At 40.4% G+C, this 17,497-nt stretch overlaps 1 protein-coding gene across 7 annotated transcripts in view; it reads left to right on the top strand.

Moving 5' to 3' along the window:
- Window positions 1–17,497, top strand: part of NKAIN2 (sodium/potassium transporting ATPase interacting 2) — a 760,233-nt gene that overhangs the window by 578,726 nt on the left and 164,010 nt on the right. For all 7 annotated transcript variants that reach the window (XR_013224835.1, XM_077300384.1, XM_077300430.1 and 4 more), the window contains one exon: window positions 8,990–9,190. Coding sequence is in view for 6 of the 7 variants with exons in the window: in XM_077300384.1 (XP_077156499.1) it covers window positions 8,990–9,190 (201 nt within the window). In the remaining variant the exon portion in view is untranslated. The remainder of the gene's footprint in view (window positions 1–8,989; window positions 9,191–17,497) is intronic.

Genomic DNA, 17,497 nt, shown 5'->3' with positions numbered 1-17,497 from the left:
AGTTTCTAGGACCTTCACTGGTTCCCCAAGAAGGATAGGACTTTCAGTCCTACTATAAGTTCCTAGTTTTCACATGAAGAGATACTCACTGATTCAGCAATTAAGTCTTAAGACCTAACACCAGATCTATGCTACCTTCTTCTGCTAGACATGTCATGGTCGGGACCCCTTTGGGGGTTGAACGACCCTTTCACAGGGGTTGCAACAGGGCAAGCAGCTTGGCGGGGGGGTGCCATCCACACAACAGCCTTCCAGGGTAGATTGAGATAGAGCTTTCATCTGTCTGGAGCAGTGGAAAAGAGCGAGATCAGCATGGTGGGACAAGAGGCAGAACTAAACTGAGAAACCCTGGGAAAACAACTTATATACAATCATGAATAATGGATCTTTACGCCATTGGTCAGTTTCAGTTTAATTTCTGTGCAGGAACACTTGCATAATTTTATGGTTGGGGTTCACCACAACATGAGGAACTGTATTAAAGGGTCACGACACTAGGAAGGTTGAGAACCACTCCTCTAACCCATACATCATTTTATTTTAGAAACCTCTATCATGCCCCACCTTAATTGTTTCTTTTTTAAATGGAAAAGTCCTAAACTCTTCAGCCTTTCCTCATAGTCCTTTTTGAGATAGGGTGACAAGAACTTCAGTTGGTGCAGAATGTCAACACAAAGATTTTTAATGACAAATCCACCTATACAATGCAGTTTGCAAGTTTTAAAATACCTCCACTGGCAGACAGTTTATTTCTAAACATAAATACTGGTCCTCAGCTTTAACATCGTAAGTAGACTGCAGCCCAGGTACCTTAAGATCCCTCTTCTCTCACAGCAGCCTGACTGAACATTTTAAAATGTGTTCCAGAAATACTGATGTATGTGTCTGTGTTGGGTATGAGGGATTGTCAGTGGTGGCACCTCAGTTGTGCAACTTATTCCCAGCTACTGACCACCATGATTTTTGTACCAGACCAAAGCATTGTTAATGAACAAAGATATTTTGTGTTTCTTGGGATGTGGGGATAGGGGAGTGGCATTCCTCCATAAGTGGTCTGTTCTTTTTTGGATCTTACAGCTATTCCGATTTCTTTTTATCTGCTTCCAGACATTGTATCGTATTTACTTGATTTACTTTTTTTTAAAGTTTATGTTATTTTATTATTCTCTTGGTTTCTATTAATTATTGTTGATTTGCTTTTTCTTATTATTTTTTGTATTTTTGTTATATTTTTACTTGTGCATCAAAAGCTTCAGCTAAGAAATGGTATTTTTAAAGAAAAAATAACACGAATAAATAGATGTGGTCTGTTGGTAAATCACTGGCCAATTACCAGTGGGCCTCTTACGGCCTACCATTTTTTTGAGATTCCTGTAAATATAATGAACTGGAATGATCTTGTTCTGATGGACCAAGGCACTTGTATTCTTAAGCAAGAGTGAATACCTCTTGTTTATGAATTTAAGTGATGCTTTCCCTTTTAAATGATCCTGGGTCTTCTTTTTATTAACTGTAACACACACTGATGAATTACGGGGTGTGTGGAGGGGAGTAGACCATAAAATACATGGTAAGCTGCTTTAGATGGAGCTGCACTTGAAGAAATCCTGGAAAGTTCGTTATACAAAATGCAGCAATCTGTGATCACATCATTCCTATTTTAAAACAGCTGCACTGGATCTGGTTTTCTAGGCTCAGTCGAAGGTGCTGGTTCATATACTTGAATCCCTTCATGCCTGGCCTTGGAATCCACATATGTGAGAAGTCATCTCTCTGTATATGAACCCCTGTGCTAACCCCATTCCTTCAATCAGCATTTGACCATTTGTTCCCTCAGGGTTGGAAATGCATTCCCTCCCAGAACTCTTTCTGTTACTGCACTTAGCTTTTTGAACAAACAAACAGAGACAATGGGAGGGGCTTCTTATTTGAAGGCTTTGGGAGAAAAAATAAAGCTGTTTTGTTTTTTAGAGATGTTAGTGGAATCTGATTGATGTAACTGTGTGCAGTTTTGTTTGGTTTTTAAAGGTGGGATTTTGATTATTGTTCATTGTTAATGGCATGAATTGTTTGTTACCTTGAGCCCATGCTCAGGGAAAGGCATGATAAAATGTAAATTAATATATCAGCTTTACTGCTGGCCTAAGAAAATCCAGTCCTTGCTCTCCCCTTCCAGTGATATATGTTTTCAAACTTGAGACCACCAAACAGTCACACATGAGGATCTGTGGATCAGGACTTGTTATCTGAATTCAGTACTGTCACACTTGTGTTTATACAAACTTCTCATTATCCAAGTGCTTAAAGGGCTGATTTTGTCAATTTCTAAAAAAGAAATTGTACAGCACCCAGAATTTGGCTTGTAAATGTAACACATTTGAATGTGTCTTAAGTGTAACAACACATTTAAATTTTAAATTATCATTTTCTTTGTCCTTGTCCTTGAATAGATTATATGCTGCAGAACCTCAAGACTTTTTAAAATGGCCATAAATATTTAGGTGGTTTGTGTCATTCCTCAGTCACTAAACAGAAGATGATTATGACATACAATGTTAGCTGTTTGGTGCTGCATTTTTAAGCCTCCAATGGCCTTTTATTTTTCACAGTAATTGCAATATTTCTCAGTCTGTTTAGACAATGCCTTCAGGATGGGAAGAACTACTGGTCCTATTTTCTATAAGATTTCTATTTTAACTAGTACATGATGGATTCTTAAGGATCTTCACTTTTTTAACATAGTAAATCAGTTACTACTTTAATATGCAGCTTTGTTTCAACTTAGATTGCTTCTTCCTCTCTATGGCAATAGATTCTGTGCCAGCTGTGGTGCTCTACCAGTTACCTTTCCCATCAATCCCGCCTTTCCTCTGTTAATAAGATGAAGTAGCTGATATACTTCAGGATGGCACTGCTAGCTCCAAGGGAGAGCGGTTCTCCCATCCTGGAAAGATTGACACAAATACTGACTTCTAATATGTGGGCCGTCTAGCAAAACAACCTATGAATTGGTCCTCAGATACCTCAGGATTGGTCTCAGATACGAATGGGTACGTATAGGTGGATGGGAGGATGAACACCTAATTTCCTGCTGGAACCAAACCAATGTGAAAACTGAGCACTAACATTCAAAACTCTCTAAAAAAGTGAAACCTGTAGTTGGCCTTTGTTCCTGACTGTTGCTAGCAAGTGATGAGAACTGAATCACAGTTCTTGTTCCCCTAGTCAATAAGAAATGCATGTGTTGATTAAAAGCAATGTCCCAACAGTAGCATGATTTCCCCTCTTTGGATTTAGGAGGTCCCTCCCTATATCCCCTTGAAGCAAAACCTGCTCCCAGATTATGACACCTGCATGCTTTGGTGTAAATAATTTTGATGTTCATAAATCTTTGAGGGGAGTTCATTTGAGCTAGGATTCACCAAGGTCGAGCTCAGTGGTTCTTAACTATTACTCCACTATCATCTTCCCCCCAAACTATATCACATTATTTGTTCCCTATTTATTTATTGAAATATTTGCATGCCACTTTTCCCAGCCACCACAGCAACCTAAGGAGGCTTCCAAAAAGCTGAACCCTCAGATAACAGACACTAATTTGAAAGAAAAGACAATGGAAACTCAGCTGTAAAATTTTCCCTCAAAGCAATACCCTCCTTATCTGATGAAGTGTCCATGCACACGAAAGCTTGCACCTTTGTTGGTCTCAAAGGTGCCACAGGACTCAAACTTTGTTCTACTGCTTCTGACTAACATGACTATCCAGCTGAATCTACTTCCTTATGAAAGTAACTGTATAATGACAACCTAAATAGAACAAAATTTATTTCTTAAATAAAGTGAGCATTTTGGGGAACTTCTGCATACATTTGGGGAGGAGGGTCCCTAGTCCCAGAGGACCGAGGCCAGGGCTTTTTCTGTCCTAGCCCCAACCTGGTGGAATGAGCTCCTGGAAGAGCTGAGGGCCCTGATGGAACTGTCTTAATTCCACAGGTCCTGCAAAACAGAACTCTTCTCTAAGGCCTTTAGTTGAGGCTGGGTACCAGATACAACTGGGACCCCTCCTCCAGCCAACACTATACCTTTATGCGAACCTATACCTGTGATGGTTGACTGTAGATCAGGGAGGACTGGGAATTATGCCTCCGTTTTGTGGGTCTTTTATGGTATTAGGGGACTTGTGATCGATTTTATTGGGGTTTTAATTTGTTTCCGTGTAACCTGCCAGGAATCCATGGAGAGTGGTATATAAATAAACAAACAAACAAAACACAAGAGCTGAAAAAGAGGGGGCTTGTACAGGCAGTTTAAATTAAAGGCTCGCCTGGAAGGAAATACTGGGAACATCCTAGATTATCAACAAGTTCATGACAAGTAAAAACTAGGACAATAAAAAGCATTTAATATTAGTATTTATGAAATGTATGTATATGATACACAGATCACAGGTATATATTCCATGAGAACTTTGAACCTGATGGTTGTTAACCACCTTAATGTTAGGCTTGATTCCTATCTCTTACAAGCCATTTTTTTCCCAAGAGCTAATGTAAGAAATCTAGAATGTGGGATTTTGTCCTTAATGAGAACCACATAAAACAACTCAGATGAGAAGGGCCTGGGCTATAGCATTGGTCTAGTGGTTTTCTAGGCCAAATTAACTATAGTAACTATGACAAAATTTGATTCCAATAGCACCTTCAAAACCAATAAAGATTTATTCAAAGTGTGAGCTTTCGAGTGCATGCACTCTTCTGAGGCCTTACCGGTTGAGAGGTACAGAGATAATTAAGAGATATAGATCAGATTTAGAACATCACTGAAGAGGAATGTCGTCAAAGTATTTCCAGGCTAATTTGAGGCCTAAATCTCCCCATTTAGACATTAAAACCCTAACAGTTTGTCATCTTTTTGCTCTTAGTCGTGGACATAACAGTCTAGCTGTTGTTTCCATACTGTAAAGTTGTTAACAAAATTTGCTATGGGGACTACAAACAGATTTCTCCCATGTTCTGACTAGATTGAAAAGAATATGGTAAATCTTCATTGTGGGCACAATCATTGATTCTTCTACTGACCACCTCCCCATATGAAACTACCCCATATTTTTATATAAGGAAGGGTTTCTAGGAACTCTCCTGTGGACACGTATTACTCTCCCCACATAGAGAGAAAGCAGTTTAAAAGTTTGAGAGTTCCTGCACTAGGCTTTGTATAGTTCACATTTTTATCTTTAATACACTTGTAACCTCTATCAATTATTTATTAACTCTTTATAAAATATTTATAAAATGGAACCTTGCCACAAAGCAATTTGCCATCTTGGCTGTTGTTAAAACATTTCACAGATTAATTGAAGCAAATGTCAAGTGCAGGGAGCCAAGCAACCGATGTATGCATTTTCCCCTTGTTGCAGTTATAGATTCATTTATATCTTATTTCTTCTATTCAGTTATTTTTTACTGCTTATAAGACAACTATTAAAATACTCAGGACTGTAGTTCCACAGCTGATCTGAGCTTAAAATGCAACATGGAATTTATGATGAAATATTTTCTGATGACCTCACTTTTCATACCTGCATACTAACACAGTATTTTACTGCAGTGTACAGACATGCACAGACAAAGATCTTTTAGTGCTATTGTGTTTCCCCGAAAATAAGACCTACTCTGAAAGTAAGGCTTAGTGGTATTTTTTCATGCACCACTAGTATAAAAACTCCTCTGAAAATAAGACCTACTTCTAATTGGTCCTTAGAGCTAGGGCCGGCTAGAGCTGGTCCTTAGAGCTAGGGGTGTTCTTGTAGGGGTGTTCATGGTCATACTGGCTTGTGTGGAAATGGAGGAGGGAGAGTGATGTTCTCAGCAGCTTTGATCTCCAACTTGGGTGGGGACAATACAGACAGACAGACAGACAGACCTGCAAATGGTGAACAGGTCTACCATTATTTCATTTTCATAAAGGTAGATGCCTGATCTCCTGTCAAATGAGAAGGGCCAGGGTCATATTTTGTGATGTTGTAGATGTTTCAGGAGCTCCAAACAAGGTGAGAAGAGATCTGCATTCCACCAGTCAGATGTACATTATGCCATCCTCAAGGCTGCCGTCTGACTTAATGTTCAGGAAGGCTTCACAGAATGCACTGCCAAAGGACAAATCCAGCCTTGAGTGGGAGGCTAACATTGGCTCATACTGTAGTTAAATCACACCACAGAATGGTAGGAGTTGGCTTATCAAGGATGAAAATGAGACCTGAGCTATAGCAATATTTTTCTACTCTGTTTTTACTTCCATTACCTCAGTTTCTTTCTCATGACATTTACATTCATTACATACATTTTTCATGTCCTTTTCTATTGCCCCCATCAACATTTCATCTATGTTTTGCAGATGATATAAATTATTAGATAACTGCCCTGGAAGCTAGTTTTATTATTCCAGAGCATGCTGCAATCCATAAACTAGCCCTCGGGACACAGCCAGAGAGGAAAACTCAGGAGCATTCTTGAAGTGTACTTTACAAAGCTTGAGGATGCTCCTGGTGTGCTAAGCTCAAGTAAAGTCCATTTAAATACTTTATTTAAATGCCCCTCAAGGCTGTGTTAGAGGCCCTGCCCCGGCTGTCCCTCTGAGTGCTTAACTTTACCTCAGTGTGATCACACTGGCTCACGAATCACACATTTCCCTTGCTCCAAAGCTTTCCTGAACTCTGCCTGTAGGCTAAATTAAGAACTGCTCAGTCTCCAAAGCCTTACAAGCCAACCTTTAGGAGGGCTTACCCAACTTTTGGCTGTGGTGAGTGCTGCAGACTAAAATAAAAGCAGAGGGATACTTTTTGGGTTTTCTTATGATTTGATCTGCCATTTGCTGAAGTTTTCTATCATCAGACTTGCAAATTTCAATTCACAACTAAAATCTGGTTGGGCTGCACTAGATATAGCTTAACTACAGCAAAGTAAAAAACCTACTAAGGATATGAGCTACTGATGCTACTAATAGAGCCATTTCAGCCTTTGGTATGCAAAGGAAGACCTTTTTTCCATGATAGTGTTCTGTGCACACAAGAGAGTCCTTTCCCTTGTGCACAGTGTTTCCATCTCATAGAAATGAATGCTGATCACGTCTTTTCTCATGCAATAAACACTGAGGACACTGAAGTAGGAAACTTGTCAGCTACATACTCTCCACAAAATTGTTGCCCTGTTTGATGGTCTCTCTGGAGTTGACATACAGAGAGAACAAACAGTTGCTATACCTGCTACGCCAAGCCTGTGTAGTATTGCTAGGGTTACCAACCTCCAGGTGGTGGCTGGAGAGCTCCTGGGATTATAACTGTTCTTCAGGCAACAGAGATCAAATCACCTGGAGAAAATGGCCCCTTTGAATGCTGGACTTTCTTTCCCTCTCTAAACCCCACCCTCCTCAGGTTCCACCCCCAAAACCTCCATGTATTTCCCAACCCAGAGCTGGCATCCCTAAGTATCACCCAGACAGAACTCACTGGCCTCTGAAAGATAACTCAGAATGGATCCAGCAGGTTCTACTGCAGATGGCTATCTCCCACCTCCACCACTCCCTTGGCAAACAATGTGTGAGAGTGACTTCCTCCTTCCCACAAAATAAACCAATACCTAACTTGTTCAGAGTAATCAAACACCAAACAAGATGAATTTTCAGCTCGTTTGCAAAGTCACCCCTACAGTTTGTGACTGTGTTAAATCTATATTAATATTGCCATGTATCAACCATTCCTGCTCACTTCTACAGCTTCAAGGGCAGCTGTTTCTCACAGCAGCATTTGAAACACAGATGTTGAACAGAAAACATACGGCAGCCACTCTAGGGAGGGTCCTTTATGATCACTGTAGACATTATTAGAGTCCACTACAAATCTGTTCAGTCAGTGGTATGCACAGAGGTGTGTAACTAACAGGTTTTGTCTACAAAAAAATTCTCAGTGCTCAAAAGCAATGGACATAAAGATTAAGAAATGAATCCACTGCTGTTTTAGTGCCAGCAATGTTGTTTTTGTCACTTATAAACAGAGCCTGAGACTGTACTATGCATGCTTGCCTACCAGGTGATCAGCACTGTCAGACTTGACAGCACCAGTTGCTTGTTAGGTGTTGTAGGAAGCAGGAGCTGGCTTCAGACCCTGTCCTCCCCCACATGTTGCTTATTTTCACCCTACTTTCAGCCACCACCACACTCCCTCCCCTGCCACCCAGTGCTCTATAGCAATTTAAAAATCATTGCAGTAACTGGTAGCCAGAGATTACAATGCTGATCACATTGTGAGTGGATAGGATGGTGCCTCAGGGGCGACTGCCGGAGTACTGTCTTCTGCAGTGCTGAGGTGCCTTCGTAGGGGTCTTCACAAAGTTCCTGAGTATTAAAAATAAAAACAGTGGGAAAATATGAATGATACGTGGGAATTATTAGATTTGGAAAAGCCATTTCTGACGAGAGCTTCTTTCTCTTTGCATGACTGAGCACACATGCAGCTTTCCTTTCTCTGGATATTCCTTTGTACTGTATGTGCCATCTGTTGGCGGACTCTGTTGTCAACGAAAATACATGAGACAGCCACAGTGCCTTGGGAAATAGCTGTCGGCAATAAATGTTATCTTACAAAATGTTTGGAAAAATCATAGAAAATGGTGACATGTAAACAAATTTTGGAAGCAGACAGCAAAACGACGAGGGCTGGGAGTTACTGCTCTGACATCTTGCACCATTGGCCCCTACCTGTGTTATGTATTTGTTTGTCCCTGCTTTGAAATTAAACAGGGTCAAGACAGTAAACATTTTGAAATCCAAATTAGGAATTCAGATTAAAATGTAAATGTCAGGCATCAGATATGAAATTAGAATTTTATGTCCTTCCTTTTTTCACTTTGCATACAGCATGGATCCAGATAACTGCCTCATCTAATCGTACCAACAAGTTGAAACTAATCCCATGATTTCTTTTATGTTTTCCCAGGAATCAGATCTTATTCTGACTTTCAATATCTCAATGCACCGCTCTTGGTGGATGGAGAATGGGCCTGGCTGCACAGTGACATCCGTGACCCCAGCCCCCGACTGGGCCCCAGAGGACCATCGCTACATCACTGTCTCAGGGTGTGTTCTTGAATACCAATACATAGAAGTTGCTCACAGTTCCCTACAGATCTTTCTTGCAGTAAGTACGCGCTGCCTACTCCATGACCACTCTTTCAATGTAGAATAACCCAAAGTGGGGCAATTTAACAACTTTTTTTTTAAAAAAAATAATTTTTAATGGCTATTCTCAATGTAGGAACTTTTTAAATGGCTTCTCCCCCACACCTGCGCTTTTTGCAGGTTGATCCTCCCTAAGTTATATTGACCTCTGAGATGATGACTCCCAATAATGGTTCTTTGGCTGTAAATTAAGAAGAGGTTAGGGATATGCTCAACACGTAGGAATGTTTTGCTTATTAGAAAAGAACGTAAACCAGAAAGGGTTTGTTATCCTTAGAGAGTAAAGAACTGAAAACTGACAGGTTCATGTCTGCACAGTTGTGTCTCCAACAGAATACAATGGAATGGAAACGGGGGGAAATTGTTAGAAATAATTAAGCGATTTCAGTGGGACTAGTGCCCTCTTCATAAACCTTCATCCTCATATGTGTGGGTACTATCACATATAAAAGAAAAACTGTGAATGAAGTCAGTAGTGTTGTTTTTTTAATAACCAGTTGACATTTTTCTAGGAGAAAGTGTGCTAACTAATCCTGCCTTCACCTTTGGAATATCCACACCTACTGCCTAGGAGTTCCATTTAGCTTGTGCTACCTTCTGCAGGATTGTGCCCCCAGAGCTGCATTCCAACCTATATGACTATTACTTCACACTCTTCCTAAGATCTGGGAATTAAATTTCCTAGGGTCAGAAGGGACTGCTGGGGGTAGGGAAAGCAGGGGAAATCCACAACCATCAGTGCCTTCTGCTGGAAAAAAAATACTGGATCTAAGCTCAGGCCTCTGGGATAAATATGATATATTAATGAGTTGTCCAATACCATTAGATGACACTGGAGAAAATGTAGTTAAAATATTAGCTACATTTTTTTAATATTTATTTTTTGTAGAAAGATATCTGAGTTTGTCCTTTATTTAGCAGCACTTGTTTTTACATGGGGTTGCGCACTGTATTCCCCAACAGCCATTGCCATGCAGACACCAAGATGGATGGCTGTTGACATGGGGCATTCATGGAAATATTCTCTTGTATCTGTAATAGTGGGGTCAGTTGGGCCACCAGTTTTAATGTGTTTTAGCAGTTTTAATTATTTGTGTAGCTACAGTTCTTTGTTCAAAGCAGTTGCCCATAAACTTTGTTCAACCTGCAGTGCGCAGGGCAAAATGTAAGTGGCTTTTCCTTAGATAAGATTTAAAAGGGAAAAAATGTAGAGCAAATACATATCTAGGTACTCTTTTTTTCTCAGTCAGGGGCCAAAGCGAGTAAAATGTTACTTAAGGATTGCCATTTATGTAAACAAGTTTAATTTAAATTACATATCTGCTACATTTTCTGTGCTAGTTCTTGATGTTTAGTTTGCTAAAAGTACTCTTTCATTTTTAGGTGCAGCTTTTCAGTGTTGCAAAACAAATATATATTATATATAGTGTACCACCTGCAGTATGCAGCTGCACTAAGCAGAGCAACACTGCTAAGATGTTATTTACTCTGTTTAGAATGAAGTCTGATGCAAGATGAGATGACTGATGTTTCCTTTTGCTTGCAGATCTGCAATAGGATACACATTCAGGTTTCTGTTCTTAGGCTCTTACAGCCGAGATGTCTATGTTTAAAACAGCACCATTTATTAGCAAGATATAAGGGGACCAGCTGGTTTCAGGACAAGGAATCCATGCAGAGCTACAGATCAGGGACTTCACCCCTTGAGACTAAACCAACACACACAAGTTCCATTTAAATGTACACAAAAAATACACTATTGTGATGGGGTGGGGGTAGGGAGAAATTTAAACAAAAAATCCCATGCATCAAGTGGTAACATGGTTGCTTTGGGTGACTTGGAATCTAAATCTCAACATTATTCATAGATTAAATAATTTATGTTTTTTCTGTTGGAGATGGATATCACGATAAAGTCTACACTCAGAACTGCAATTTTAATTACACAACTGGATTATATAGAATCTCATATTGTTTTCTTTTGGCCCGCCAAAAAAGATTTTCCTGTTCATTTACTGCCACAATTCTGAGCTGTTGCCTAACAAAATGCTTTGCCTAAGCCATGGAGTTAAATTTGAATAAAATAAACATCTGCCAAATATTTACCAAATGCAAATAAAATATACAATTTGGGCATGAACTTTAACATTCTTGTTTGGATTGGGGCAGCCCCCAAACTAAACTAAGCAGGAATTTTCCTGAACTAAACTGGCCCCATTCAGACACCTTGCTGTGGTCAGGAAAAGGGGGATTGCCCCAGAAGAGTTAAACGGCTGGCGTTCATTTCAGCTTAGCAGAAAGGCAGAAGAAGAAGAAGAGTTGGTTCTTATATGCCGCTTTTCCCTACCTGAAGGAGGCTCAAAGCGGCTTACAGTCGCCTTCCCATTCCTCTCCCCACAACAGACACCCTGTGGGGTGGGTGAGGCTGAGAGAGCCCTGATATCGCTGCTCGGTCAGAACAGTTTTATCAGTGCTGTGGCGAGCCCAAGGTCACCCAGCTGGTTGCATGTGGGGGAATGCAGAATCGAACCCGGCATGCCAGATTAGAAGTCCGCACTCCTAACCACTACACCAAACTGGCAGGTGTACCAGACAAATGCCTTCCTTGAACATTGGTTTGGGGCTCCAAACTGGCTCAAGTTTGTACTGACTTTTGGCTCATTAACTGTTTTGTGCTAATGTACAATATGTATGTACAAAGTGGAAGTGCTTCTGCTGTTTCTGTGATTTTACTTTGTGCACAAATAACAAGATATATATAGTATATAATGATACTGTTAACTGATGACTTATTCCACACAGTGGCCACTGTGTGGCCACCAGGAGTTTGCAATGGGGCTGTTTGCCTCACCATTTCCTGTGTCCCCAAGGGGGACCATTTTTGGTGGTGGTGGTGGTGGGATAAGTTCATGAAGGAGGGATTGTGTTGTTACCTTCATTTAAAAAATATTCGGCTCTGCACCACGATGAAGTGCTGCACTGTGCTGAAATAGGCCCCCTTGGCACCTGGGACAGAAAAGGGAATGCAGAAATATTTGTGTTTCCTTGCCGTGAGGCAATGGAGGCCCTAAAGTATGCCAGGCCTGGACCAAGCCAGCACCAGCATCATGTGGAAGTGTGGATTAGCCCTGCTGCCAGACAAGTGCTGGCCCGGCTTTCTCTCTCCATGCGGAAAAGGTATACGAGTCCTCAAACTTTTGTCCCTGTGGATGCCTTTGGAAATCTGACACAAGGTGGTGGTCTCAGCTACAAAATGACTCCTACAGGAGAATCCGCCCACAAAATGGCTCCTACAGGAGGCAGAGCCAGTTGCAAAATGTCAGGGAAGGAGGTTATTCACAACTCTAATAGTAAATCTCCAACATTTCAGGCATAAGCTCTACTTATTAGGATGCTTTTGAGAATGAATATATAATTTAAAATACGTTCTTGCTGACACACAACTTACCTTCAGTTGCTTAGTGATGATTCTCTTGCTACTGAGGAAATTTTAAAAAAATTGTATAGCTGGTCAGATCTCCAGTGGCCAATCAGACATCCTGATTAGCAAAAGAAGAGGATGATGAACTGTTTTGTTTAATTTTCACTACCCAAAGGAGTCTCAAAGCAGCTTACAACCACCTTCCCTTCCTCTCCCAACAACACCCTGTAAGGTTGGTGGGGCTGGAAGAACTCTGAGAACAGTGACTGGCTGCATGTTGCTGAGAGGGGAATTTATCCTGGTTCCTCACTCTTAACCATGACACTAAACTGACTCCCAAAAAGCCCTACCCACTCCTGGCTACTTTCTAAAAAAACACTTGCTGGGTACCAGGAAAGATGTCAGTCGGTACCATGGCTCCCACTCATATCTGCCTCCGCCTCTGCAGGCTTCTACATCTGACACCATTCCTGCTCCCTAAGTATCCTATTCACCAAGGTTCTGGGCAAGTATAGCTACACTGCAGTATGTATGTCACATCAGTAGTTTCCCCAGATATGGGGTTGTGTGGTAAGGAATAGAAGGATTATTCTGGAATTCCAGGAGAAAATCTTGGTCTTACATTCTACATAGTTAGTTCAGGAGTTTTCCTGCTTTCTTTCATTCCCAGCTGGCCTTTCAGCCATATTTGCTTCTATAAATAGGAGATATTTAAATGACAGGATTTGCATATATGCCTTTCAATATAATATACCAAGTGCTCCCTAGGAAACTCCATTTGATTTAATTCCTTTTGATCATAAATCATTTTCGGTTTTGTGGTCACTTAACATGGCACAAAATGATGTATGCTGCAGTCTTACTTTGGCTCCTCCATTTAACCAAAATATATATCTGAGCTATGAGTTGGTTTGGTGATAAAAAGTATCTTAACTTATGTGGCTCCATCCATTAAAATGTCTTCATTTACTTAATGGCTATTGATTTTGGCCCTGTGCTTCAAAGTCACCATTTCATTTTCAAATCCCCTGTGGTTAAGAGGCATAAATATTCCATCAAAATAAAATCTCAGGTGCATTATTCCATCTACACACTTCTTCAGCATTATTCTTGCTCAATGTAGGCAACCTGAGAATGAAATGTAGCAAAATCACAGTATTTTATATATTTCATAGTAAGTTTGTAATTGAATTTAAATCCACAGGTAAATCCTTGAATCCTCTCAGTTTCAGTGGGTCATATAGTGTGATCTTAAGTAGTTTCTCCAGAAGATAGTGCCTGCAATAGGAGTTACTCTCTAGGGAATGAGTTTAGGATTGTAGTGCAAGTCAAAACTAATTTCCTCTTGAGTGTACTATTAGCATTTTGACTCTGGTTGGGCCTGATTCAGCTATAGGTGTCCACTTGAGAAACCCTAGATATCTGGTTAGCTTCCCAGTACCAGACCATTTAACTCCCAGCCAGAGGTACACCTCACTAATGCTATAGCTTTGTTCTGAGTATAGTGTGCAATGAAATTCTATTAGAGATTCTCTGCTTCCATTCTAAACTTTTTAATTAAAACATAAGTATTGTGCTCTTAACTTAGACTAAATCTATAAAGCATTATGCCTTCCATCCATCATAATTACATAGATAAGTAAAGGAGAACAATTACATGGATCCATACTCTCAAAGTAAGCAGGTCATGGGCAAGCAGAAGAAGCTCTTGATCACTACCCATATTTATAGGACTGTAACATCATCTGCTAACAATAGCTAAATGTTCCACTGGCGAAGGGTGCACATTCTTGGCTAACTCATTATTGTACGACTTCAAACATCACACAAGGTTATCTATACTTAAAATATCTTCTCAGAATATATAAAAATGGTAGTTCATTTTTGCTACATTTTAACCGTCTATTTAAAAATAATGGTTACAGGTTTCTGACACATATGAATATCTTCTGGCCCTCAATCAGTACACCCACTCTGTGAAGTTGGACATCCTTGTGATTTTCAGATGCTTCTGCAACTAGGCCTCAACAAATTGTATCTTATCTAATCTACACAATGCCAGATAATTATTTTACCACTTCGTATTCTTCTTACTGATCTTCAGTGCTATTCTGATCAAGTCTATAGACCCCCTTCTTGTTTCCCTGAGATGCCAGGTTTGTTCTGTTTATGTTCTGTTTATGTTCCACAAAATCCTCTAGGATCTTTTCAGTCAAGTCCAGGAAATATTCACTTATATTTCTGTCTCCAAAGGCCACCACTCTGTAAAATAAATGAAGATTAAACAATACAATCTAAAAAAAATCTCCATATATTTCAATAAAAATGTCTCCATACACACCTCTGCATTTGCCCAGCATTCATTCAACAGCGGATTCTCATGTGTCATTGCAAGACCATTTATGCCTTAGCTATTAGGCTGATGCAATCTGACTGATGCAATCAGCTAGGGTGATGCAATCTTATATTTCTGGCCATATCCATGACATATTATTTATTTATATTAAAAAAGTTTAAAACCTGTTCCTCAGTATTACCAATATCAACAAAGGGGATCAAGTGTTGCTAACTCATCTTCTAACTTCACTCTTATTTTCTGAGCCATTATTGGACAAGGGGATTACATTTATCTATCTATCTATCTATCTATCTATCTATCTATCTATCTATCTATCTATCTATCTATCTATCTATCTATCTATCTATTTAATCGCCCTCCCCGGGGGCTCCGGACAGTTTACATAATAATATAAGAACAATACATGGAACAAGTAGCCATTATTAGCCTTGAACAACTGCACTTCAAGGGTAGTAGTAATCCTTCGTCTAGTATGGAACGGTCCCTGTTTTCTATTGCCTCACCCTCCCGCTTTCGGCATGTAAGCAATAGCACCTGGGAAGGCACAGATGATAAAATAGACATTTAACTTTAAAAAGGGATTGAAGGTGAAATAATTGCCACAAAATTTTTTCCAGATATCATTTTAGGTAGTATAATTACTGTATATCTTAACTAAACTACATGGTAACACTAGCATGCAAAAACTATTATTATTATATCATTACTGTTGTTGTGGGACACAGCTTCTGGCATGCCTCGTCAAATGGAAATGTAGATGGACATGATGTCTGTCAGCCCACTCACGAAGTGTACCAGAAGATGGAGGCCCCAAGCCAGCGGCCGCTCCAGCCCCTAGGGCCTGGGCAGCCACTACATGACCCATGGGGGCTGAGGTAGCCTCTGCAGGACCCATGGGGCCAAGGCAGCAGCTGCCCCATTCCCAAGGTGTTCACAGTGGCTACTCTGGTGCCTGAGGCCTTGGCAGCCACTGCGTGACTGGTGGGGGCCAAGGCAGTGGAGAAAGAGCAGGTAAGCAGAATGGGGTAGGGAAAAGGAAAGGAAGTGGATGTGTGCATTCGCATGTACTCACACATGTGCACGTGCATGCATACTCACATACTCACACATGCACGTATACTTGCACATGTGCACATACTCACATTTGTGCATGTACTCACATACTCACACATGCGTGGGAGCCACAGGGGTCAAGGAAGCAGCAGAGGAGCCAGTAAGCAGGAGGGGGAAGGGAGTGAATGTATGTGCGCACACATGTGTGTGTGGAGGTAGAGAAGAAGAAGAGTTGGTTTTTATATGCCGCTTTTCTCTACCCATAGGAGGCTCAAAGCGGCTTACAGTCACCTTCCCTTTTCTCTCCTCACAACAGACACCCTGTGAGGTGTGAGGCTGAGAGAGCTCTGATATCACTGCTCAGTCAGAACAGTTTGATCCGTGCTGTGGTGAGCCCAAGGTTACCCAGCTGGCTGCATGTGGGGGAGTGCAGAATCAAACCTGGCATGCTAGATTAGAAGTCCGCACTCCTAACCACTACGCCAAACTCGAAGAGGTTGGGTAACCAACAGGCAAGGGGGGAAACCAGGGGGGAATCTCTATTTGTGTGTGTGTGCACATGCATGTGTGTGTTAGGGAGGGAGGGGACCCTGACAAAGTCACTCCAAAGCAGGTATGTGTCTCACATATCCTCTGAGAGTCAGAATGTCAGGCAAATTTTTTATTATCATTATTAACCATCCTATCTCATGAGATTCACAGAGGTATGTGTTTTTATAACTGTAATAGTAAACCATAACTGTTCTACAAATTTGTGGCAAGGCATATTTTGCATGGCTTGGTTTGTTTTTTTTTAAAAAATGCCCTACAGCATTTGATGGACCATTGTTAATATTGGGAAATAGCCCTCATAAACATTATTATTCCATATTTATGTAAAAAGTCACACTTAGCCTCAAAGGGTTCACAAGACTGATTTATAAATAAAAATTACATAGAAAACCACTCCAAATTCTAATAAATTTTAACATCTATTGAGTCAGGAAAAACGAGTCTAGCTGTAGCAGTTCAAATGAAAGTTCATATAGATATCTCATAGATGTACTTGTAGAACTTTTATCAAGGGTCCCCCATTACCTTTTATAGAATTGTTAATCCTCTTGCCTAAACTAATAGATGGCCACAGTACTGTTGACTCAGACACTGAGTGCTAACATAATCAGCACAGGTAGGTAAAGCTGACAGAGAGTAGCCAAGGAATTCAATATATTTTATATGACGTTAGAACGTATGGCTGTGTGTTCAAAATCATCTTAATATATCAATGGCTAATAGACATGAGTGCTAAATGGAGCCATTGCATATCTCCATACCCAAGGCTGTATATTTCTAAATACTGGATGTCAGGGACAAACAGAGGATAGCCATAACCTTCTAGTTGTCTTTTCAGAGCACCTGTTGATCATAGCTGGAAAAGAATGCTGGACTAATTG

This window comes from Paroedura picta, chromosome 1 (genome assembly GCF_049243985.1).
Source record: "Paroedura picta isolate Pp20150507F chromosome 1, Ppicta_v3.0, whole genome shotgun sequence".
NCBI classification, from domain to species: domain Eukaryota; kingdom Metazoa; phylum Chordata; class Lepidosauria; order Squamata; family Gekkonidae; genus Paroedura; species Paroedura picta.
Note: the sequence above shows the minus strand (reverse complement) of the source record. Positions and strands in the feature narration are given on the sequence as shown.